We start from the raw sequence: 27,990 nt of genomic DNA on the forward strand, positions 1-27,990 counted from the left end.
GAGGAGGGCTTGCAAAGGTTTCAGGCAAGAGATCCGCTTTTACAAGCTGTTTACAATCTGTTTTTAGATATACAGCCAATGGGAAATGTATAAATAAATGCATATGTGTTTTCATTGGGGTTATACCACCTCAAAAGTGATATATATATATATATATATATATATATATATATATATATATATATATATATATATATATATAATTATTTATTTATTTTTTTGGGGGGGGGGGGGGGGGAATTGAGTGTCCCTTTAAAATAGAGGGTTGTGGGCACTTTGAAGCATTTACTAGTGTGTGAATGGACCTAAAGGTTATTACAGGAATGGCCAAAATGTAGATGTCCTGCTGCTGTACAGTGATTATGGTTGGGCAAATGGATTAACATGCTCGTTTATATTTTTGGGATGCTTACTTTGTTGGAATTTTAGAGTAAATGGATTTTAATTAATATTCAGAGTAAGGGTAGAGGGAAGATAACGGTACCTTTTCTGCTCATACTGTTAAAGTATGAACAGAAAATGTGCTATAACAAAGACATGTAACCAGTCACTGACAAGATTTCATTTGGAATTTGCGGAAATGGGGCAAGTAGGTTCTCCCACAATGCTACAATTCTGTAAAAGACTTCCAACTCTGGAGCAGTCAGGTCCAGGATAGGGCGTTGTAAAGCACAGTAGTAGACCACTTTCACGTGCTGGGAATGTTTTTTCCTTTTTGCAAAAAGAACAATGAAATCTTCCCATTATCTTCCTGAGTTCTGCAGATTTTGGTTATGGTGCTTGAAGAGTTCCTTAACGTTGACTCTTCCCAGTATCAAATGATATTGGGCAGAGCCTTCTCCGTAAACCTTTTATTTTGTACAGTTGCCTGGTGCCTTGTGAATATGATGTGTCCACTCTTACCAGTGAGGATTTACTGCCGTGACTTGGAGGACAATTTCAGTGTCTTGAACCAGGTGTTAAGAACCACTGATTTATAGAATGATTTAATACAGTGGGAATCACTTGCAGCATTGAGTGTTCCTTTAAAGAATGCTTGGGATATGCCGTAATCTCTGACAGAACAAATAATAGTTTCACATGGGAGAGATTAGATGGGCCTATTGGATTTTATCTGTTGCCAGAAGCTGTGTTTCTGTGTTAAAAAATAATCATATTTTGTATTTAATGAAAAGAAAATTGAGGTTGCTGATAAGCAATGGAATAATTATTTTCTGATTGCTCATCCATGAAATAAATTATAACGTGTGTGCCATCAATTTCATCAGCTTACAGTGAGGGTAAAATATTGTATTTAAGAATTAATGCACTGATTTTTTTTTTTTCTAAAGTGTGCCTATTCAGTGCTCGGATTTTGTGACCTATTATGCATTGTATTACAATTACATTCTTCTATGTAGAGGAACTCTGAATACCATAATTACATAATTACAAATATATGCTTTTAATTACAATGCTTGAGTATTACATAGTTTATTTTGATTTAGCTCCCCAACCTCTCCATTCCTAACCGATTTGGATGCTGAGTGTCATGCTAAATAAAGTTGGTCTAACAATTTGTTAAATACCTTCTAATACATTTTGAATGACATAAATTCTAGGCGTACAATTGTTTTAAGAGTTACATATTGCTTTGCACCTGTAACTCGCAGGCGCCGCCATCTTCCTCTGATGGTCCCTCTTCAGCTCCTGGTACTGAACCGACGTCCAGAGTATACCATTCAGGTCTTTGGAGGTCTCATGGGATCCTCCAAGGACAGAGCCAGTTCCCTGCAGCCGTTACTGGTGACGGCTATTGGGATTGACACTGTTACTCGGCCCAGTGTCTAAGAAAGTCAGACGTAGGAAAAATACATCAGAATTGTTTGTACCTACTTTGTCTTATGTTTTAAGTTAGGAATAGATGAAAAATGAAAAAAAAGAAAGACAGAGTAGCAAAGAGTAAGCGATTGAGAAAAGGTAAGTATGGTGTGACAAGGTCACTTTAAATAGTATTGTTCTATTGAAGAACTAGTTTATAAGCTGATCTCAGGAAGGATATCAAGGAATAGTCAAGTAGCACAGGATAAGTTGGAGAAAGGGGTCGATAAAGAGGAAATCCGTTTTACAAACGTCAGCCTTCCAAGAGTAAGGATGAACCAAAATGCGTAGGCTTCATGGTTATAACACCTTGCAGACAAACATTGAATCTTCGCTTGCAGAATTTGTTGCATTTACTTTGATCTTAAGCTGATTGATACCTGTTCAGCCATTTAAATGAAATAACATGAAATAAAGTTGCAGCAATGTTCCCTTGTTAATTTCACAATGCAAACCGCACCATGTAAGATTACATTTGTCATTATTATTTATTTATAACTATGGGCGCTGCCTATTGAAAGATGTATATTAACTACAATTAAAACGAAAATATTTTTTAAGTGTTGTGTGACGTCAAGCCATTTTTTCCTGCACTTGTTAAATTACATAACACACATCCTCACAACATTCTCAGTGGCCTTTCTGTTTCTTTTGGGGAGCTGCTTACCATTACTGTCTGTGAAGATTATTGGAATTGTTTGAGAAAATGTTCCAAAATGGCGATTATCACCAAGGAAAACGTTAGTGTCAACAGGAATGTTCCGTATGTTTCCATTAAAATTGCTCAGTTTAAAAAAAAAAAAAAAAAAAAATCTACCTTAGTTTTCCATTAGTGAAACTTTCATAAACCACTTAACCATTGTCTTTGACAAAACCTTCCTTCACAAAATGAATTACAATGCTACCACCATCAATCTAATCTCTTAAATGTGTGTTTCAGAATCGTTTATTACTACTTAAAGTTAGCACCTCCTATTAGCAGATTTTATTTGGTAGGGAATGTCCCCATATTCCTATTGATTGTATTATAATATTAGATTTAATAAGATACGTTCGGGTTTACAGTTGTGGGCACAATGCACCAAATGAGTCACATTTGTAAGCACTGTAAATATTATCCTGTGTAGGTTGTTGTCTCTCGTACTTCCTCTTGGTGGGGTGCTTTAGTTACATATGTGCACTTGACTTAAAGCTAGTTAGCCAGAACTAATATTTGTTTTAGGTTCTTAATTTGTTTTGTTCATCAATGGTCAGTAGAAAAAGTCAGACTGAGTGAAATTGGTCTGCCACATTGTTCTGGAAAATCCCTGCGGGTTACAGTGGCATGCTTGGCACAGATTGTTTTCATGGAAACGTGCTGGCAGACGCAGGTATTGTATTTATTTAATATATTTCCTGGTGTCATTTATCCGTGTCCATTAATCACATTAAAAGTGAAGGTCACAGCCCAACCAAACATTGTCCTAAATACCACACAGGGATGATGGCAGAGTTTGAAGGTTATAATTTACAGAGGTTCTGACACAGTAAGTAAGGAAGTGGTGTTTAAAACCAAACCTTTTTTTTTTCTTTCAATTTTTTTTCTTTTACGAAAACAATAGATTATATAAACAACGGTGCAGCTTTACCATTGATATCAGGTATGGCAGTGAGACCCACGCCAAAATGCTATTGTACAGCTGTGTAAAAACTTGCCCCTGTTATGTTTCCCATGATGCTTAGCCAGCATTAAGGTAGACTAGTACATTGTAGCTCTGCATCACAACTCATATATTCTAAATGAATTCCTGACCACCCTGACTGAATTCCTGGACCAGTAGCTCTGGGGACTTTATTCACTAGACAGTGAGGTTATGTGCATTATACAAAACAAGGTGTAAAGATTGTGCTAGTCAACTACTTTTCTAACTCTCCTATTAAAGGATCACTATAGTGTCAGGAAAACATGTGGTTTTCCTGACACTATAGTGCCCTGAGGGTGCCCCCACCCTCAGGGGCCCCCTCCCGTGGCGCTGCAGGGGTTAAAACCCCTTCAGCAGCTTACCTTATTCCAGCACCGGGCTCCCTCGGCACTGGTGACCTCTTCTCCCCCTGCCGACGTCAGATCCCGAAATTCGCACCCAGAGTCGCACATGCGCCTCTAGCGGCTGTCAGGAAGACAGCCACTAAAGGTTGGCTTAACCCCTAATGTAAACATCTGAAGGGTTAAATCCTGAGGGACATGGCATCCAGACCACTTCATTGAGCTGAAGTGGTCTGGGTGACTATAGTGTCCCTTTAAGGTCAACATTTCGCAACTTGGTTTTCAATACTAATGCATCATTATTGAGAGAATAAGCTTAATACTTTTGAATAAAATAGATACAGGGTTCAAAATTGCCACTTGCTCTATAGCCGTAGGTATGTGAAAACGTAGCCAAGGCAAGTAGAAGCTCACCCCTGGTGAGTGTGCTATGGACCCTCTAGGCTTGCAGTGACAAGTAACTTTCAGGCAGTCTAGCAGCATTGGACTTGTATTTTTTAACCGTATCCCACTTATAATATGGAATACAGATCTTCCACTTTAAATGTGTTTTGTTACCCATTCAGTTAATGTTGCTGTGCTTATTTCTCTTATCAGCACAGTCACCGAAGCATTATTCGTAAAGGAACACACCAATTGTATATTTGTTTTAACAGTTTAGTAGATATCCCTTCAAATTAAATAATGGAGTATATCTAAAAACAACCTGTAATTGCTGCAGTATTGCTGTCTGCAGCCTTTGCAAGCACTCCCCCTTTTCCCAGCTCAGACTTTCCGTGGCTGTCCAATCACAGACTTCCCAATGCAGCTCAATGAGAAGTCTTTGCAAGACAGGTGCTCTGTGCAATTGCTGCCTCTTGAGTTTAGCTCCACTAAGAGGAACAACAAATGCACAACATGTGTAGAATGTATATTTATATTCTATGTAACGCTAGGGCTATATTGCCTAGGAAACCTAAAAAGGAAAAAATATAAACCAAAATATATTTATTTTATTACGATTTGTAAAGCACCTGCATATACCACAACACTGGGTGTCAATATTTTTTTTTAATAGAAAAAACATGCAAACATTAGCAAAACCAGCAATAAGTGCTGCACACAAGGACTTAGCCTTTGATCATTTGAGCATTTCATATGGATAACTACGTGTGGATGCTCTACATCAGGAATGTGAAATTGTGACCCCTCACATGTTGCTGGACTACACTTGCCTTAATTCTTAGCCAGCCACAGCAGAGCAAAATAAGAGTTACAGTCCAGTCATATCTGAAAGTCGGCATTTTGACAACTCTGTCGACAGCTCTGTTATATAGTCAATTCATTTAATTGATGTTGCAAACAACCAGGAATATGGAAAAGCAACCATGGATGGTAGGTTTTGGTCCTAAACTGTTTTTAAATGGTGTTATTTAATCTATAATATCCAATAGGTTACTGTAACCTACCTTGAAATATTGTGTACTTGGAAGTTAATTCACTAGAGCAGGGGTAGGCAACCTACGGCACGAGTGCCGTGCACGGCACTCAAGGTGTATTTGTACGGCACTCAAGGCTGTTAGAGCCAAACAGGCTCTGTCCTATCAGGAGTCTCAGTGAAACTTCAGATATCTGCTAATACGAAAAGGTGGTGAAGAACAATCCTCAATTTATGCATTGTAGCACGTAGAGAAAGTGATCATAGATCACTTCCTCTCAGCTCTTGTGAATGGAAATCCACACTGGAGTAGAGCAGCCCACAGCGGCTGTTGCAGCTCCTGTCCTTGACCTGTACCTGATCAGCATTGTCCACGCTGGACCCCAGGGAAGCCACCCACACTGCTAGATATACACAGAAATGCAGAATACATAATACAAACAGCACACACACAAAAATACACACAATCCACACAAACTCAACACCACTAACAATCCACATACATGCACACAACCCCACATGCAGCATCTCACATATAATACCCCAAACAGCCCCTCACATACACACACTATCAAATACACAATGTGACAAATCCATCTACACACACACAAACAATTCCACAAGTAGCCTCCATCTACACAGCCCACATTCCTAGGTATCATACACGATACCACAAACGACTCATGAACATATACAATATAACAGCCCACATACGCACAAATACAAAGATACAAAGCAATTACAGTATAAATAACACAAGCAGAATACGGCAACATACACACCTCAATTAAAAAAAATAGGACCGGCACGCTACGGAACATAACAATCCTATATTGGCACAGTGCTGCTAAAAGGTTGCCTATTCCTGCACTAGAGTCTAGTAGTCGATCAACCCCCATGTACATAGTACATCAAGGTAGGTTACAGTAACCTATTGGATATTATAGATCAGACCATGGTTTGAATTATATAAAGAATTCAAAAACATTCAGGCCAAAATCCCTGATTATTTTTTAGTTTTCCAGCTCAGCTCTTTTAGCGTCAATGTTTTATATACTATTCATTAGTATTTATTTTATCTTGACTATTTTATGTTTCCAATGGTTTTTTTTTTTTTTTTAATTCTTTATTTTATTTGCGCATGAAATGACAGCAAGCGTGCAGAGCCACGACAGCTGCTGCAAGCAGTTTCATAGCATCACATATCGTGACCGGTTAAACAGCGCAGTTTTTTGTTTTTTTTCCGTGAAGATAACAAGCTATAAGACATTCGTGGTAAATGTGTGCATGTCAAGAGTGATCTCGCTCAATGTTACAGTGAGGTGTTTACAGATATGCGGGTTCTCGCTTGGGCGATTACATATGATTTTGTGGGATATGCTGCATTGTGGTTGCCATGGTTTGTGCTTTGCTAGTGTGGCAGCATTACCTATGTGAGTATGTGGCTTAAGCAGTGCAGTAGCTGGTCTATGAGTGATATAGTTAACTCTGGTTTGCAACACTAGTGACCTAGACAGACTAGAGCTATTAAAACTATTAAAGCTATTAAAACATATAATGACATCCGTTTAATGGGTTTTAAATCTGTGTTTCTTGTGAAAATCGGGCTAAGACGCAGGAGCTGTTCTTTTATGCGACCTGCCAGCATGGCGGTCAGCCCCGCCCCCCCCAATGTTGTTTTTTGAATGGTTGTTATGCATAACAAAGTCTGTGATGGTATTGTAGATTGTTCTGTTTTCAGAGCCGTAAGGACATGCTGATCTCTTTCTTCATGTTTCTGTTACATAACATATTGTGATTAGGAACTTGGTTAATGTACTTCCCCTATACCAGGCTGAACATCTGTTTTGAGGTCTAAAATGCCTTTGTAGTGGTTTTGGCCCCTAATACGTTTGTTTAAGAAAGGGATCATTTTTATCACTATGTAAAATATATGCCCATATTCAGGTTTCTGGCTGACTTATGTGATGTACGCACCAGGATCTAGTTTAGAATGGTGCTAATTTTAAATCAATTCCAGGCCTAATGTCCCTATTGCTATTTTATCTAATAATTGTATTCAAATAACTATATGTAAAACAGTGATTTAATCTGTCAGACACTAAAGCTGTTTTCCTTAGGGATGATCAAGACGTAGCCCTGCAGTTTTTGGGAAAATACAATATCCTTGAATCTGATGGGAGTTGTAGTTTATCACCACTGGGAGAGTTACTGCTGGTATACTGACATATTTTGACTGTAGCTCCTGTCATACTTTTTCTAGCTCTTTAATTAGGTAACGCATCACAATCAGACAAGATAATTGTCTACATTAATATGGCTTGTATTCACTTGGAAACCGAATAAAAATATAAGCTGAATTAGACTAGATTGAAGAATTCTTATCGAACTGAAGATATTTTCCACAGTTGTTCAGTTTCTAAGTCATTACAAGCCATTGTTTCTTGAGCACAATCCCCTATTATTTTATAGAATTTCTTTCAAAAAATAAAATCAACATGAAATATATTCTCAAACTGATTAGCAGACATGTAATGAAACCATTAGTACAACGTATTGATTGACAACGCACACATTTTTTTTATCACATCACTGTTAATAAACCAGGACATTATCTATGTGGCACGTACATGTTTATGTTGTGCAATTAAAAGAGTGTAGCAAAAAATTGGGTCACTACTATTAATATCCAGTAGAGGACTCTAAAGAGTTACAGTTATAATAATTTAATAGGCTTCAATCTCAGAACAGAATATAGGGATCGAAATCAATCATATGTTGTCCTTAGTTGGAATGTGTTTAATATTTGTGTGCTTGTTGCTTTACATCATTACAATTTACGTAAATCAGTGTGAAGGTTGGAATCAGTCTGTCAAAATTGCAACAAATGCTTATTAAAGCATCTGAACTCAAGAAGAACTCAGTTTCCCAAATTTCAACAGCAAAGTTTAATCTCCATTGATTTCAGTGTTGGCTTATTTTAGCAACAATGTAGACTTAAAGAAACATTCCAATCACCATAACCACTACAATGTGCTGTAGTGGTTATGGTGCTAGGTGTGCCCTTGCAACCCACATTGTAAACAGTCAACCTGTTTTAGAAAGAGTTGGGGTCTGTCGGGTGCCGGAGAGTTGGAAACTCCTCTTCTGTAACTTCCATTAGTTTTCCTGAGCTAATCTAGCAGTCGTCCGACTGCTCTCAGCCAATAAGCTGACCCCTGCGCTTATCTCTGACCAAGAGTGTCCTGGGTGAAGGTGGGGAGCAGCACCCTAATGTATCCAAGTTGCTCCAGGTTTTTGTTACTTATTGTCTATACTCACTTGTGCACTCTTCATATTATTACTAGTAGTTATAGTGTGTTTTTAAATATTAATATTATTTGGTACAATATTTATTTTCAATTAAAAAAATGGAGTAATGGAGTAATACGTTAAATCAAGCAGGACAGAATCTAACCATATTCATTGAGAATACCCAAAAAACTAAACATGAAATAATATAATAAACATATCATCATCTATCATAATAGTATTGTTTATTCCTGTTAATAAAAAAAAGACAGAAAAGGATACAAATAATCACAACACCTAAGTGTTTATGACTCAATGTATCTCCTGGAAGTACATGTAGTCACTATACAAAAATAGAATCCCAAATAGCCATAGACTGGAAAGATCTGGTGACCAAATAATAAATGATTTCCTACCGCCTTCCCTCTACTCTAACCAACACTCTGACAGCATCTATCCTCTGAAGATTTACTAGGATAAATTGTGACATTGGATCCAAATATATATCCTTTTTTTGTTAAATCCCATTAGTCATTACTAATTAATTTTGTTCTGGTATCCCCAAGGAACATTACAAGCTTGTATACTCAGTACTCTCTGAAGGGACACTAGTTTATGTACTCTAATAGTGATACGGGATATACCTTGTGAGGTAAAATGAATTAGATAAACAGGTGATGGTTCTTTTTTACTCAGAGCCAGATTTAATAAAGCTCATTTATATATAATTTTGGACTACACCTGCACATGATACTTTGACCTGTTATATACCTTTGTTATATAGGAGCATATCTTATTAGGCAATAATTTATCATTTATTCTTTGGTCACCGGATCTTGCGATATATATTTACCTGTCTACAGCCATTTGGTATTCTATTCTTTTATAGTGACTATCCACAGCACTACATGTACTTCCAGGAGATACATTGAGTCTTAAACACTTCAGGTGTTGTGATTATTTGTATCCTTTTCTGTTTTTGTTAATGAAATTGGGGTTAAGCCCCTAGAGACCCCTGGAGTCTCATCTCGGTACTTAAGAGAGGTAGACACTCCCGGCGCTGTCCCCTTGGGTACAGCGACCCTGGTGGTGCCTACTATCTTATATCTGCTTGCTCAATATTCCTGTTAATAGTGTTGTTTATTCCTGTTACAGCATACATGAAGACATGGATGACAGTAGTTTGACTGAAAAAATTGATAAGAAAGCCCCTCTTCGAGATTCTGGGTACGAGAGTGTGTCTTACAAACCCAGCATCCTAGACAGACTCCTTCACACTCATCCTGTGTGGCTTCAACTTGGCCTGAGTGATGATAAAGTGCTCGATGTCCTTCAAGATCAACCTCCTGCGGTACGTATGGAAGCATGAAAAAAAAGGTTCCAAAAGTAGACTTTGCTACTTTGTCTGTACCAGTGGAACCAGTTGCTTGAACCACTGCTATGGTTTTTGTGTTAAAATTATGTATTTTATTAATGTTTTAGAACAAATCATGATTTACATTCACAGGCTTCATACATGCCAACACATGCAAAATAGTTGTTAACATTCAGAAAATGTTTTGGAGACACTGTAAAACTGTAAAATATCTCCCATAAAAATGCTATGCACAGGGTAGGTACATCATGCACAGGGTGAGTTTAAAGGAACACTATAGTGTTAGGAAAGGTATGCATTAAAGGGATACCATATTGCTAAAAATACAAATCTGCCACCCCTCCCCCCCTCTGACAGGGGCTAATACACATTCACAGTGAGCGCTGAGAGCGCATTAGTCCCTCCCCATTGGAAAGCTTTGACTTAATGCTTTCCTATGGGGATTTAACAGACGCTGGATGTCCTGATATAGAGCGTGAAGAAGTCCAGCCTCAGTTATGCGACCTAGAGTCCGATAAATCCCGGAAGCACCTCTAGTGGCTGTCTTGTAGACCGCTACCAGAGGCTGTCTTAGTAATGTAAGTTTCTCTGAAACAGGACTAAGTGTGACAGGGACACTGCACCCCGACCACTTCAACGAGCTGAAGTGTTCTGGGTGCGTATAGTGTCCCTTTAAGATACAAGGGTAGGCAGATTTATTGAAGCATACAGTGCAACATTTCGCTCAACACAGAGCCTTGCTCAAGCACGTACTTGAAAAATTTGGTCACTGATCTACAAATCATTTACAGGGAAAGTAAAACAACAAATAATGTATCAGCTCCTATCACCGTCTTATCATCCAAGGTTAATGGAGAGTGATATGACTGAGGTTTTGCCAATGACAGCTGAAAAGACAATTGCCATTCCTTTCTCTACAGAATCTCTGAACAGCTGCGGCTGAAGTGCATTGTATTCGCCAGTTGTCCTTACTATTTCTGTTTATCACAGGTGTTGCTGAAAAGCTGTTCCTCGAAAGTCTTCCCTCTGTAAAAACCTGATCCATCTCCATCCTTTAGTGATATTGTGCAACTGTATTTTCTACTAGTTGCTTCCTCGTCAAGATCAATGATTCTGAACTTTAATCGAACTCTGTATAGAGTACTAAAAGACAGGAGTTAAAAATATGCTGATCTTTTGAGGTTACAATTGACCTTGGCTAATTTTCTTCCTGTTAAAGCCAAAGCTGGCTTGGAGAAAGGCCATACATCTCCACTCTCAGGGAAATCTCCACCCTGTTTTATGAATGTTTTTTGCAACATTGCATTCTGAAATATCCTTAAGAGTGCACATATAGCATGGCATGTAGGAAGAAGGGTGACAGCCCGGAGGCAGTCCATCACTTAGAAACATAGAAACATAGAATGTGACGGCAGATAAGAACCATTTGGCCCATCTAGTCTGCCCAATTTTCTAAATACTTTCATTAGTCCCTGGCCTTATCTTATAGTTAGGATAGCCTTATGCCTAGCCCACGCATGCTTAAACTCCTTTACTGTGTTAACCTCTACCACTTCAGCTGGAAGGTTATTCCATGCATCCACTACCCTCTCAGTAAAGTAATACTTCCTGATATTATTTTTAAACCTTTGTCCCTCTAATTTAAGACTATGTCCTCTTGTTGTGGTAGTTTTTCTTCTTTTAAATATGCTCTCCTCCTTTACTGTGTTGATTCCCTTTATGTATTTAAATGTTTCTATCATATCCCCCCTGTCTCGTCTTTCCTCCAAGCTATACATGTTAAGATCCTTTAACCTTTCCTGGTAAGTTTTATCCTGCAATCCATGAACACGTTTAGTAGCCCTTCTCTGAACTCTCTCTAAGGTATCAATATCCTTCTGAAGATACGGTCTCCAGTACTGCGTACAATACTCCAAGTGAGGTCTCACCAGTGTTCTGTACAATGGCATGAGCACTTCCCTCTTTCTACTGCTAATGCCTCTCCCTATACAACCAAGCATTCTGCTAGCATTTCCTGCTGCTCTATTACATTGTCTGCCTACCTTTAAGTCATCAGAAATAATCACCCCTATATCCCTTTCCTCAGATGTTGAGGTTAGGACTCTATCAAATATTCTGTACTCTGCCCTTGGGTTTTTACGTCCAAGATGCATTATCTTGCACTTATCCACATTAAATGTCAGTTGCCACATCTCTGACCATTTTTCTAGTTTACCTAAATCATTGGCTTATCCCTCCTGGAACATCAACCCTGTTACATATCTTAGTATCATCAGCAAAAAGACATACCTTACCATCAAGACCTTCTGCAATATCACTAATAAAAATATTAAAGAGAATGGGTCCAAGTACAGATCCCTGAGGTACTGATACCGGAGAAACTGACGGAAGCCAAGCACAGAGAGATGGACACAGGTTTCTTCAGGAAGGAAGAGATTCTTTATTGGATCACCGATCGGGACTCAGAGGGACTAACGTCACCAAAATACAGCAAATTCTGAGCCCCGGACAATAGTGCAGGCTCCTTATATAGGCACATAACTCCTCCCATATTAAGCTCCACCCGCACATTCTCTTAACCAATCAACACAAATAAGAATTAACTTCCTGTTTGACCGCATGGCTTGTCCAGCACAATGGAGGAGGGGGAATACTACATCCTGTATTCTTGCACATGCTCCGTACACTACTGATCGTATCTTGCCTCGTGCAACCAACTGATCGATACGTCAGCATATGCACGTACACATGCCACGTGGTAATCTCGGCCTACTAAATTTATTTTTACCGAGATTCCACCACATTCCCCCCTTTGATGCCTCTTGATATTTCACAATTACTTGAGGCATCACTTAACCTTGGTTTGCATACACCGCAAGTTACCTTGAACCAGACCAGACTTATCTTATGATGTGAATCTTTTAACACTCATCTTCCTGCATTGGTTCTCCCTGATCTAGAGCCTTATACTTATAAATCGCCATTATCTGTGCAGCAGCCTTCCTCTCTGCTATATTTCCTATCAGGCTTTGCACAGACCTAACTACTAAGGGTATAAGACACGGCAGGAGTAAACACAGCATTAAAATCAGTAGGACTCCACCTACCACTGCCTTAAGCCCTCCAAACCACTCATACCAGCTACCAAACCAACTACTTGGATTATACCCTTTCCATACCTGAGTAGGCACATGCGCTAGTTTAACCATATGGCTAGTAAGCTCAGCTATTGCTTGCCCTTCGTCATCTATTTGAAGACAGCAATTGCTCAGGTTAAACTTCCCACATACACCTCCCTCTACTGCCAATAGGTAATCCAAGGCTAATCTATTTTGGTAGACTGCTGTCCTCATCCTGGTGTTATGCTTCGCTAGAAGATTGAGCGCTTGTGATGTCTCGTTGGTGATAATCTCAACCACCGCCTGTAATCTTATAATACGGTTGAGCATATAAATAGGGGTTCTGTAACCAAAGGTACCATCCTCAGCCCACGTGGCTGGCCCATAATAATCTATAATACGCTGGGGAGGCCATTCATTATCTTCCCAGGTGCCTATCTCTATGGGTCCCCTTTTCTTCCTATGATTCACATCATACACTTTAACACCTAAAGTCTCACCTGTTTCAATCGGTAACAAGAAGAAGGATGGTTTGAGCATACCCAACACACATGCCCCTTCCCAGTCCTGTGGCAACTCCGAATAGGCTTTCTTACCACAGATCCAGTACAAATTTGCTGGGGCTCTCCAGGTAGATGTGATGGATAAATCAAACCACACATCCTTTAACCCCTTAAGGACACATGACATGTGTGACATGTCATGATTCCCTTTTATTCCAGAAGTTTGGTCCTTAAGGGGTTAAATTGGCGTATCTAGCAAACGGGTTAGATGGTTCTGAGACATTTGAAGCCGACCACCAAGTTGTATTCTTTGTATCATCATCATAAGCTTTTTGCCCTAGACAAGTTAATTCTCCTACAGAAGTATTATACATTATTCCTTTCCTTGCTATGCAAACATAACCTATGATGGAGGTCTTTAATCTCCACTCAGATTTACCTCTAACACTCATATGATAATCGGCTTGTGTAGATATTAGTTGGTCAACTGCCTCAGAACCGGACATTACCTCCTTTGCTTCCCAAGGCCATTGGTCTCCCATGTTAGTACCTCCACACACATAGCAGTTGGTAACATTAAGACTACCGGCAATACTTTCGGCTAAATCAATAAACAGGTTTTTAGCATTATGGGGGATCTTATTATCTATACTCATCTCTTCATAAAAAGAATGGTATACTTGATGAGTTTGGGAGGATACCGTATCAGTCTCTATCCCTATAAACAATAATGTCCCAGGATCTAAACCCGTCCCGTATATCTGAAACCCAAATAAATTGCCATATTTGTCTAAGAACTTATCGGGGTTATTTATAAGTATATGGATGGGATTACATTCCATAGACTTACAATATGGGCTAGTCGGCAACTTAGTCACTATCATGTCTTTATCTACTGTCTGTCCCCAAGTCGCCCACCCCACACAAGACCAATATGGGCAAAAGTTATAGTCTTTATTTGGGCATCTAGGACTCACATATTTATTTTTACTACTGGGACAAATATATTTATCATTAGACCCATACGTCCTCTCCCATCTAAGATCCCCACATACATTCCACGGCTTTCTACCACTCGATATCGCTTTACACGCATCAAATAGCAGAACACCCGAAGAATGTACGGATTCTAACACCGTCTTATTAATTAGGGTCCCCTGAGGATCTCCATTCCTGAGAGTCAACCAAATTGTACGAGGTTGATACTCTGGACTGAAGCACTTAGGTTCTCCTACTCCTAAATGGCACACACTATAGTCTATATTTAAGTATCTACATCTCGATACATCTCCTTTACACTCGTATTGTGAATGCCAAATTAGGGTTTGGGAAATATGGTTACCTGTTCTCGTAGTCTTAATGCATACCTCACAGCTAGGAGTGTCGGTACCTCTACCTTCCTGAATATAAAAACACATATAAATAAACACTATCAAAAGCACATCTTTCGCCGTCATCCTCAGTCTTCGTCCGTGCGAAGGCACCTCAGCTTCCAGGATGTGAGGGCTGCAGGGAATGGAGTTCTGCTCGTCTTCACAGGTGTCCCTTCGAGACTTTCCTGGCTTATATACTATGTGTTGGTAAGCGGACAGGCTTTATTATGGCCTTCTCACTCACGCACCAAATCCCTGTAACAATAAAATTTGTAATCCACACGATTCCTCGTTACTCCGACTGAGTAGTGCGTTTTAACCGGATCTTGCAGGGATTCTCTGGATCTGCTGTAACTTGCCAAGAATCGACTGCTGCTGGTTTAACCCTGGAGTGATGTATCCACGGAGTCACTTCGGCTACTTTTATCGCTGTAGGGGTAGACAAAAGAACAACATAAGGACCTCTCCACTTGGGCCCTAACGGTACATTATTCCACTCTTTAATCCACACTTGATCTCCTGGATGATAACTATGAACAGGGGGATAAATATTCACAGGTAATCTATCTTGTACCCATTTCTGTACCTCCTCCATAGTCTTACCCAACTCTACAACCTGCTGCCGGGTAATTCCTTCTCCCAACTGACTCAAATCCCCCCTTAAGTTACCAAGTACGGGAGGTGGTCGCCCATACATAATTTCAAAAGGAGAGAGGCCCATCCTTCTGGTAGGGGTACTGCGGATTCGCAATAAAGCTATGGGTAAGAGAACGTTCCACTTAAGTTGGGTTTCCTGACACATTTTAGCCAACTGGTTCTTAATAGTTCTATTCATTCTCTCTACCTTACCAGAACTCTGGGGTCTATATGCAGTATGAAGCCTCCACTTTATACCAAGCATATGAGTCAGTTGTTGTAGGCACTGATGAACAAAAGCTGGACCATTGTCCGATCCTATAGAACAGGGTAGTCCATATCGGGGTATTATTTCTCGTAGCAGGAATCTTACAACTTCTCCTGCTTTCTCTGTACGAGTAGGACATGCTTCTACCCAGCCTGAATAGGTGCACACAATTACCAACAGGTAACGATGTCCACCCGATTTAGGCATCACTGTAAAGTCTATTTGCAGATCGGACATGGGGAGTCCCCCCATAAACTGGACTCCTGGTGGCTTTACTGGTCCTTGTCTTGCATTATTTTTAGCACACGTTACACATCTTCGTACAATGGCCTGAGTCAAGTTGGACAATCTTGGTATGTAGAAATGTTTTCTGAGAGATTCTTCTGTACTGTCTCTCCCAGAATGTGTCCCGTTATGATAATTTTGGACAATTTCTACCGCTAGTGATGCTGGTATGACTATTCTTCCATCTTCTAGCTGATACCACTTGTTCTCCAAATACTTTCCCGGTTCAGTCTTTAACCACTCCTCTTCTTGAGCTGTATAAACTGGAGTCCATTGGGACAGTGGAGTTGGTATAAGAGCAGCTATATGCCCCACATACGCCTGTCTTCCTGATTCAGCAGCACGCTTGGCTGCACTATCTGCCATCCGGTTTCCCTTGGTTACATCACCATCTCCTCTCAGATGCGCTCGACAATGTATGATACCGACTTCTTTCGGCTCCCACACTGCTTCCAATAGTTGTAGGATTTCAGCTGCGTATTTGATTTCTTTGCCTTCTGAATTCAGTAGTCCTCTTTCTTTATACAAAGCTCCGTGGGCATGAGTGGTTAAAAACGCATACTTAGAGTCCGTATAGATATTCACTCTTAAACCTTCAGCCAATTGTAACGCTCGTGTCAGTGCTATCAGTTCTGCCTTTTGTGCTGATGTTCCTTTCGCCAGTGGCCGAGCTTCTATCACCTTGTCTATTGTTGTCACTGCATATCCTGCATAGCGGATCCCTTCTTTCACATAACTACTGCCGTCGGTATAATATTGAACATCGGGGTTCTGGATGGGAAAATCACGAAGATCTGGTCTACTTGAGAATACTTCATCCATTACTTCCAAACAATCATGTTGACTTTCAGTAGGTTGTGGCAAAAGGGTAGCTGGATTTAAGGTGTTTACAGTCTCTAAATGCACTCTTGGGTTTTCACACAACATTGCTTGATACTTGGTCATACGGCTGTTACTAAACCAATGATTTCCTTTGTAATCCAACAACGTCTGTACTGCATGTGGGACTCGTACATAAAGTTCTTGACCCAGAGTGAGTTTATCGGCTTCAGCTACTAGCAGGGCGGCTGCAGCTACTGCTCTTAGACAAGGTGGAAGTCCGCTGGCCACTGCATCCAATTGCTTAGACATGTAGGCAACAGGTCTTTGCCATGATCCCAAGTACTGTGTCAATACTCCCACAGCCATTCTTCTTTGCTCGTGTACATACAGGTAGAATGGTCGTGTGTGATCAGGTAGACCTAATGCTGGGGCACTCATCAAAGCCTTCTTCACATCTTCAAATGCCGTTTGTTGTTCTTGGGTCCATAAGAAGGGGTCGTGCTCTGTACCTTTGATAGCTGCGTACAGAGGTTTTGCCAGTATCGCATAGCTGGGAATCCATATCCTACAGAAGCCTGCTGCCCCCAAGAATTCTCGCACTTGTCTTCTATTCTTGGGTATTGGTATTTGGCAGACAGCTTCTTTTCTCTCTGGCCCCATAATTCTTTGACCTTCAGAGATATGGAATCCCAGATATTTGACAGTTGGCAAACACAACTGAGCCTTCTTTCTAGACACCTTGTATCCTGCCTTCCAGAGAATGTGTAGTAGATCGTGCGTTGCTTGCTGACAGATTTCTTTTGTAACTGCTGCTATCAACAAGTCATCTACATATTGTATTAATACACACTCTCCTGGGATGGACTCGAAATCCAGTAAATCTTGACTTAGGGCTGAACCAAATAGGGTAGGTGAATTTTTAAACCCTTGGGGCAGTCTTGTCCAAGTCATTTGGCGTTTTGAGCCCGTTACAGCGTTCTCCCATTGGAAAGCGAAAATACATTGACTTTCTGCGGCAATTCGGAGGCAAAAGAAGGCATCTTTGAGGTCTAAGACTGTAAAGTAAGTAGCCCCGCCCGGAATTAAAGCAAGCAGGTTATATGGATTGGGTACAACTGGATGTATACTAACAACCGCATCATTGACTGCTCTCAAGTCCTGCACAGGTCGATACTCATCTGTACCGGGCTTTTGAACAGGCAGCAATGGGGTGTTCCAGGGGGAAGTACAGAATTTTAGGATACCATACCGTATGAACTTATCCAGATAGGATTGGATGTTCTTCTTAGCCTTCTGCGGGATGTGGTATTGTCTTAGGCTCACTGGATAAACCCCAAGTTTTAGTTCAATTTTTATAGGTGGAATATTGCGGGCCAGTCCTGGTGGGTTGTTCTCTGCCCAAACTCCTGGTATGTTAAATAATGTCTCATCACTCCTAGGGTTTTGGCTAGTCAACGCTGTATAAAGTCGCCACTCTTCTTCCTTTGGTACGGATAATGTCATGATACCTGAAGGTCCATTAAACTTTAAAGATGTTGTTCCATTTGGTAGGAACGTAATCTGCGCTTGTAACTTAGATAGCATATCACGTCCCAGCAATTGGACTGGACATTCAGGCATATAAAGGAATTGATGTTTTACTACGTGGCCTCCCAATGTACAGAGTCGACTTTTAAGAACCGGTTTTTCAGCACTTCTTCCAGTTGCTCCTATCACAGTAATAGTCCTTCCAGATGGAGGAGCAACTAGATTAGTCACCACTGAATGTTCAGCACCAGTATCGATTATGAACGCACTCCTTTTCCCCCCTATTGATACATCGACCATAGGCTCCGCTCGACCAAGGGGGATGGAGCCCGGTCGGTATCAATAGTCCTCCATGACCGTGTCAGCCAATCCTACGAAGTCCCTGCCTTCTCTAGCGCTGCTGGAATATACCTGTCTTCCCTAACACTTCCTCTGTTCCCATTACTCCCTCTATTACCATTACTCCCTCCGGGGCCTCCTCTACCTCTCGCTCTGCCTCTAAAGTTTCCGTAGCCTGCCCTGGGTTGGTCTCTCTCGTACTGCTCTCTTTGCGGACATTCGTTCCTCCAATGCCCTTCTTCCTTGCAATACGCGCACTGATTCCTACTCAAAGGCTCCCTACTCCATCTGCTATCGCCTCTATCTGGGCCCCGTCTATCTACGCCTGCGAACGCTACCGCTAGCATATCAGCCTTTTTACGCATCTTGCGCTCTTCCTCTTTCTTACTTTCTGTTTCCCTATTCATATAAACCTTATTCGCTACCTCCATTAGTTGGGTGATTGACATACCTGCAAACCCTTCTAACTTTTGTAGCTTGCGCTCCGTAAGCTTGGCTGACAAAGGCGGAGTTCACCATTCGGGAATTATCTGCGTCTTCCGGATTAAAGGGGGTATACAAGCGGTATGCCTCCAATAATCGGTCATAAAAGACACTGGGCGCTTCATCGCTTTTCTGAATCACCTCAACTGTCTTCGACATGTTAATAGCTTTCTTTCCTCCAGCTTTCATGCCAGCAATTATAGTGTCTCTATAGGCTCTGAGTTGAACCATGTCAGCACCATTTACATTCCAATCGGGATCGGTGTTGGGATAATGTGTTGCGGCCCATGCTGATGGATTGGCTTGGTTTAAAGTACGGGCTTTATCCTCTAGTGCTTTAATGGCTGCTTGATTTATTCTTTTCCTTTCCTCATTGTTAAATAAAGTCATTAATAACTGCTGGCAATCAGCCCATGTCGGGTTATGTGTCTGTACTATTGAGGTGAACAGATCAGTCATAGCTTGTGGTTTCTCGGTATACGAGGAATTGTGGGTCTTCCAATTTAAAAGATCGGTTGTCGTGAATGGGACATATACAAAGACATGGTCAGCATGTGCCATTTGGCCTGCGGCATCGATATAGGCTGGCCCAGGATTCAGACGAAGAGGCATCTGATAGTGTTTTAATTGTTGGGCACCGGTCAACTGTCGGGTCTGTATGGGGCTACGCGGAGGGGCGTCAGTCATAGGTTCCAGTCGGGGAGAAATAGGGTATGGGGATATGGGAGCTTGGTTTTGGGAAAAGGTTGTAAATAAAACACTTCGAGCCGAGCTAGATGAAGCTTGACCGGAAGTCTGAAGTGGCGCCAAATCAGGATATTCGTTTTTAATGGGGGTTGGTTCTGATTCCGGAAGGGGAGATTTAGTACGAGGGGGGGTGGATCCTGTACTGGAGGAGGAAGCGGAAGTGGATGGGGGTAATGAGGGGAGGGTTGCAGGACTTCCTGCATTTGCGTCACTTCCTCTTAACGGAAAGTAAGGGGGTGGCAAAGGGATCTCGGACTCAGGGGGCGTGTCCAAAATGGGCCTAACACCAGTCCTAGTGGACGAACAAGTCCTAGCTACCATGAGGCGACACTGCTCCTCGTGGCATGTCTGGAGCCATTTTGGCGAGTCATTTACGGCCTGTCTCCAACAATCAACATAAGGAAACTGGCCGTAAAGTTCAGGCCTACCTGATACAGCCACGTGTAAGCGCTGTACCAGAGTTAGATCCAAACTGCCACGTGGCGGCCATGCCGCAACCAAAGTAGGCCACTCCCTAGTACACAAAGTGACCAAACGTACAGGAGACATTTTAACCCCAAAATCACAAGTTTTGAATCCCTTTTTAAAATTCTTCACCATACAACCTAAGGGATCCGGAATCGTTGACTGCGACGCACCCATACTTAACAATGGAACGTCGTCGACAACGAATACTATACACGCGTACTATTCAACAGTCACACCCGTTTCCTCTGGCAACAGCACCACGTGGTACGGTTACCAAGTGAAACGTACACAATAACAATAAACACTCAGGGAATTCCCGTACACACACAGCTGTTACACCAGTCACTATATAATCAATATTATGCCCTTTGGCGTAACTATACAGTCACCCACGCTATAATTCTCTATATACTAATTACCCGTCTATAACACACCCCAGTAACATCGTCTTTTACAAATAGCGGTTACAGTACGGTTAGCATAGGTCAAAGCACAAGTTAAGGTCACAATACAATTATTAGTGGTTATGGTGTTAAACATGCAATGGACGACAATGATTAGTACTTATATACAGTGTCAGTAAATATACAGGGTTATGGTACCGTGCACTATAATACAGCAACACACTATTAACACTCTCGCTAGACGGCTGAGCTCGCGCTATCTAACAAGATATACACTTTACTAAACAATCGTTAACACATTTACAATTCCCAACTAAACTATTGGCCAGTACCTTGATGGACTACCTAAAACTATATACACCCGTTTTGGTTAGCCACACTGCCCAATCACCACATATAGCGAGCTAGAGAACCGAATTTACACAGGCGCCTCTTAGTCGCACTATCAAAAGTCTAGTGGGTTCCAAATTTACACGCCTTCCCACTTAGCCCAGATAGGTTGAGAGCTAGCGAACCGAATTTACACAGGCGCTGCTTAGTCTCCCGGTCCCTCCGACCTAGCGAACGTAATATACACCCTAGAACGCTAGTCTAGACAAGACACCGGTGTCCGGCTAGGGCTATTTACACCAGGACCCCGCCTGACTAACAAAATCAAACGGTCTGACTAAAGAGCGTTCGATCGAGCGGTGCGCCTTCGCTCCTTCCCTCCGACAGAGGGGGCAGATACACAGATTCAAAACCCCTTTGGGCCTACCGCACAATCGGTATACCCCTAGTGGGTCCTGCCGTCTAAAACAGCAGTTGTCTTACCTCCTCGTTCCTGAACCTGAGTTCACACTCATCGACGGGGACACCCCAGCACTTCTCACGTAGAGGCCGATGATCTCCTGGACAACAGACCAGTGGCGCCGAGACGAAGGGAGGTCCACGCAGAAGTTCAGGGGTGCAGCCGTAGAGAACGTGGGCAAAGATAGACCGTCTCACGCCTCTGCCTCTCAGCTACCGTTGAACGATGAGCTTCCCGGCCAATGCACCAAATGATACCGGAGAAACTGACGGAAGCCAAGCACAGAGAGATGGACACAGGTTTCTTCAGGAAGGAAGAGATTCTTTATTGGATCACCGATCGGGACTCAGAGGGACTAACGTCACCAAAATACAGCAAATTCTGAGCCCCGGACAATAGTGCAGGCTCCTTATATAGGCACATAACTCCTCCCATATTAAGCTCCACCCGCACATTCTCTTAACCAATCAACACAAATAAGAATTAACTTCCTGTTTGACCGCATGGCTTGTCCAGCACAATGGAGGAGGGGGAATACTACATCCTGTATTCTTGCACATGCTCCGTACACTACTGATCGTATCTTGCCTCGTGCAACCAACTGATCGATACGTCAGCATATGCACGTACACATGCCACGTGGTAATCTCGGCCTACTAAATTTATTTTTACCGAGATTCCACCACAGTACCCCACTGGTGACAAGCCCAAGCTTTGAATATACTCCATTGACTACAACCCTCTGTTGCCTGTCACTCAGCCACTGCCTTACCCATTCAACAATATTGGAATCCAAACTTAAATATTGCAGTTTCTTGATAAGCCTTCTATGTGCAACAGTGTCAAAAGCCTTACTGAAATCTAGGTATGCAATGTCTACTGCACCACCCTGATCTATAATTTTAGTTAACCAATCAAAAAAAATCAATAAGATTAGTTTGGCATGATCTCCCTGAAGTAAATCCATGTTGTCTCTGATCTTGAAATCCATGTGTTTTTAGATGTTCAACAATCCTATCCTTTAACATGGTTTCCATCACTTTCCCCACTACTGAAGTAAGGCTTACTGGCTTTGGGTGTATTCCATCAGGTCCCATTGACTTATTTGTCTTTACTTTTAAGAGGTGAAATAGAACCTCTTCCTCTGTAAACTCACGTGTAATAAATGACTCATTTATCCTTTTTCTTAACTGAGGTCCCTTTCCTTCATTTTCATCTGTAAATACCAAACAAAAATAGTCATTGAGGCAGTCAGCTAGACCTTTATCCTCTTCTACATACCTTCCTTCTTTTGCTTTCAATCTAACTAATCCTTGTTTTACTTTTCTTTTCTCATTTATGTATCGTTTTGTTCCCCTTTTTTACTGACTGTGCTATTTTCTCTTCTGTGTGTGATTTGGAAGCTCTTATAACTTGCTTGGCCTCTTTCTGCCTAATCTTATAGATCATTCTGTCTTCCTCACTCTGGGTTTTTTTATAATTACTAAATGCTAACTTTTTGTTTTTTTACTAATTTAGCCACATCTGCGGAGTACCACAGTCGTTTCTTGAATTTTTGTTTTTACTGACAAGCCTAATGCAATTTTCTGTTGCCTTCAGTAGTGCAACTTTTAAATAATCCCATTTCTCTTGGACTCCATTTAAATTGCTCCAGTCTGATAATGACTCCTTTACACATATTCTAATTTTAGAAAAGTCTGTTTTTCTAAAGTCTAAAACTTTTGTTTTTGTGTGGTGTGACTCAGTCACTGTTCTTATATTAAACCACACTGACTGATGATCACTGGACCCTAAACTTTCACCTACAGTAATATCGGATACCAAATCTCCATTTGTTAACACTAAATCTAGTATGGCCTCTTTACGAGTTGGCTCCTCAACCACTTGTTTTAGAGTCAATCCCAGTAGGGAGTTTAGAATATGTGTGCTCCTGGCACAAGCAGCTATTTTTGTATACCAAATCACATCAGGACGATTAAAGTCACCCATGATGATAACTTCCCCCTTCATTGTCATTTTAGCTATTTCTTCAACTAGTAGATTATCTAACTCTTCAATTTGTCCTGGGGGCCTATAAATCACACCTACACGAGTTACTGTGTGATTACCAAATTCTAACGTAACCCAAACGGACTCTATATTCGCCTCACTAACTTTTATTAGGCTAGATTTTTTGCTATCCTTCACATACAGGGCCACCCCTCCTGCTTTCCTGTCTTCCCTGTCTTTTCTATATAAAGAGTACCCTGGTATTGCTATGTCCCAGTCATTTTTCTCATTATACCATGTCTCAGTAACAGCGACTAAATCTACATTATCAGTTGCCATTATTGCCACAAGTTCATGGATCTTATTCCCTAAACTGCGAGCATTTGTAGACATGACTCTAAGCTTATCCTTTTTTAACACACTTGCTACATGCACCTTCTGTCCTTGTTTTGGGGGACAATTGGATTGATGTTTTATCACCCTTTTGCCCCCCCCCTCCCCCCTAGTTTAAATACATCCTAGCAAAACCTCTGAACTGCTCACTGAGAACATTTGTTCCCTTTTGAAAAAGATGCAAACCATCTTTTTTGTACAGTTTATTTCCATTCCAAACAGAGCTACCATGAGAAATAAAGCCAAATCCTTGCTCCCGACACTTGTGTTTAGAGATCATATAACTACTTTAAGAGCAATTCTTTTTTTTTCTTTCTTTTTTTTTATCATTCAAAGTTTATTGTAATTATAGTGAATTACATTAAATCAAAACAAAGCCAATGTAGGCAAAGCAAGGAAACAACACACAAGAGACAGGGCGAAATATAACTTAACATAGCAATATACCAAAGGCTTAGGCAGCATGAATATAGAACATGGATATAGTATGTATGAAAGTGTAAGACAAATCCGGGAGCACCAGACTCATTACATGGTTCGTGTGACAGCACCTTTTTCATATGCAGTACACCCCAGGTAAAAGATAATGCACTAAAGTAGAACGTAATTAGCAACAGTGGCAAGACTATGGTATGCAGAGCATATTAAGCTATGGAAACATCAGGCCCAACAAACACTAGGTTAATATGTCAAGCCCACGAATAATATAGTGTACTGTAAGAGCAATTCTAACACGTCCATGTAAGCACATCCATTTACCCCCCACTTAAACAATGTTAAATAAAACTTCTGCTCTAACCCTATAAAGCTATACTTATCCAAATATATGGTTAGATAAGTGTCATATATATGAAAGTCCATTTAATATTTCTGATAATATTCCTTTTTTTCTTCTTCTTCTTTTTTTTTTTTTTGTATTTCAGTTTGCAGCAATCCGTGTTTACACCACATACTTTTTGTCTTGACACACAACATATAACATTATTGAAAAGTTTCACCCAAAAAAAATAATTGTTTCTACCTGCAGTTTGGAAGTGGCCACAAGGGGCTTCATAGTTATATCGTATTAATCGGAATACATTGCATTTGCCCTTTAGATGTAATCATTGCTTCTGCTTTTGACAATGAAACACATTTCCTTTACGCCTGTCTACTTTATTCACTGCATGAGGCTGCTCAGCATATATGGAGCGACTGCGTATAATTGACAATAAATGTAATAACTGTATACCCTACATGTTGTTTGTAAGGATATAGATGGCATGTACACAATGTGTATGACATACTCGGCATAATACTGCTGCCAAAGGGGGCTGGACGGTTTTGCAATAGTGCTGAAAGTTACCCTTCGCCCTTCGCTCTCTCTTTTAGGGGCATATATGTATTATATTTCGCAATCTGGAGATGCCATTTCTTGTGCAACAGTAAAAACAAAAATGTATGTAATGTAAGAAACAGTTGAGTCATTGTTCTAAATATCTTGCTTTGCAGACATTTCTCGTTAGAAAATCAACAAAACTTCAAAAGAAAGTATTATCCCTCCGTGTACCAAATGAATCCACGTCCAGTTTGCAGGAATTTATAATAAGGGAGCATTCATACAGTAAGTAACCATTCAGTGCACATTTATTTATCTGTTAGTTTTATCGTGTATTTTAGAATCCGTGTATTGATCACATTTTACTCAGCCCCAAGTTGACTTGGCTACATTTTCAGTATAGAGTACAGAGTTCCTGTGGAGGTGAACTGGAATATTTTGGCTCTGTTAATCAAAGTCAGTTGACCCATTCTGGAACTCGGCTTATGTGCTGATCAACCATAACCTTAAACTACTGACAAATGAAGTAGATGACATGAATTATATCGTTACAATGGCACCTGTTAAGGGGTGGGGTGTATTAGGCAGCAAGCCTACAAGACACACACGTTGAGTTTTATAGTACAGACATTGTTCTTAGTTCCCCTCCTGTTTTACAATGTTTTGGGTGCAGGAGTGTGGCTTTCCTAGCGTCCAGTGGGAGCATGTTGGAACCCTTGTACTGCATTCTGCATGCTGGGTGGAGGGTACATGACATTTCATCCATCCAGGTGGATTTGTAATGTGATCCATAAATAAAGCATTATTTTTCCCTGCACATGAGCGTGCCATTACCAGATCACTGCTTGAATCCCCTTGAGGGGAGCCCTGAATATAATGTGTCCATTCTCTATTCATATCATTTGTTTTTTTTAATGATGGTAATCCCATTACCAAACCCTTCTTCAAAGTAGTATGCTCAGTCATATGTTAAATTATATGAGTATCCTGGCACATTCCTTTTTTTTAGTATTGTCATAAACATAAATGGGCTTGGAAACTCACCTAGGGGGTCGTCTACATACCAAGCCACTCAAGTAAAATGGCAAACAACATGGGAATATGTTAAATACAACTTGGCAGCAATTTTAATACTGAACTCGAATTTTCATCAAGTTTGTACGTTAATGTATTAAGTCTTTGAGAAAACCATTTAAAGTTGATGTGTCTTGAAAAGAGGCTGAACCAGAAGCCTTGTTTCTGACTATTCGTTAATCACAGAGGCGCCTGGAAGATATTTTTTCAAGTACGCAGCCCTAGCTCCATATTAAATTAGCACTTGAAAAGGCTAATGTGGTGTTTATATGGAAAAAGCTCTTTTTGTTTTGAAATTTTTACTCCCAACTCTTATTTTTTTCATTTTACAACGTTTTGCAGAGTGCTATTCTGGGCCTTTTTATTTTAACATACGAGAGCTTACTGAATTGGTTTCTGTGGAGACCACAAAGGGAGTAGAAACATGTTTTGATGTTAAATTTACTGACAATGCGCTTAGAGGCCGGCCATGCATGTGTTTTTAAACAGAAACATCATACATTTAACCCTTTTATTGCCAGAGTAATGAAGAAGGAAATGTTTTTTTAGAGCTAGTGAGTTATTTATGCTTTTAGAAGTTTTAGAAAAATATTGATAAAGGAACATTACAGCAAATCTGACGCTGTAGTGTCCCTGTCTATACTCTTTTTGAGGTCCCCTCTTTCTGTCCCTGTGCAATAAAAACTGTATAAAATAATGATTTCCCAGGACTGAGGCACCCTCGGCGCTGCTTATCTATCAGCATCCTTTGAAGTCAGAGAGTAATAATGGCCTCCTCCCCCATGATCCGATGCAATGCTCATAGATGAGCATTGGGGACCTGATACTCATGTGTGGCGAACGCTGCTCGAATTTGAACTTCCCCATTGGAAAGCATAGGAGCCATAGACCATACATTAGCTGACAGTATGTTTTTATAGAAGGTTTATGATGGTTGATGATTTCAGTGGCTTGAGACTGTTGGCAGGTTTGATATTTTATATTTTCGTGACGTTTTGTAGGGGAAATCTGCGTAACCCATATGTTTTTCTAGTTAGAGATACAAAGTTAAGTGTTAGGTGTGGAACATAAGTCATAGGGGTGGAGAAATTCCAGGCGAGCATACTGACCAGGTAATGAGGTAACATGGTTTTGTATATATGAGCTTTCTAGTAATCACTAGTATTAAAAAAAATCTGTACGAATCTTAACGCTGTTCTGTGCTTTTTAAGATATATTTGCAACCACTTTTCCCCATGCATTCCACTTCTTTTGTGCTGATGAGGCTATATTTCCATATATGTTCCTCTCCTTTTTTTGCTTATTGGCTCACAGTTTTTGTTTTATTTAGTTTTTAATTGTTCCCCTCCCCCCACCCCTCCCCCCAAAAAAATATTAGTAATATGTTATTATAACTGTATTTGACAGCTTAATGTTGTTAATGGTTCTAACAATTGGTCTTCAGGTATGCCAACTTTAACTAGGCAGACCTGTAAAACGAGCCTCC

The 27,990-nt window shown here is 40.6% G+C and overlaps 1 protein-coding gene across 1 annotated transcript in view; it reads left to right on the plus strand.

Annotated features, from left to right (window-relative positions):
* RIN2 (Ras and Rab interactor 2) overlaps positions 1 to 27,990 on the plus strand; it is a 143,730-nt gene that overhangs the window by 83,039 nt on the left and 32,701 nt on the right. The window contains exons 4-5 of the mRNA XM_063443685.1: positions 9,747 to 9,942; positions 25,604 to 25,715. Of these exons, the coding sequence (XP_063299755.1) occupies positions 9,747 to 9,942; positions 25,604 to 25,715 (308 nt within the window). The remainder of the gene's footprint in view (positions 1 to 9,746; positions 9,943 to 25,603; positions 25,716 to 27,990) is intronic.

Source organism: Pelobates fuscus, chromosome 2 (assembly GCF_036172605.1).
Source record: "Pelobates fuscus isolate aPelFus1 chromosome 2, aPelFus1.pri, whole genome shotgun sequence".
Classification (NCBI taxonomy): domain Eukaryota; kingdom Metazoa; phylum Chordata; class Amphibia; order Anura; family Pelobatidae; genus Pelobates; species Pelobates fuscus.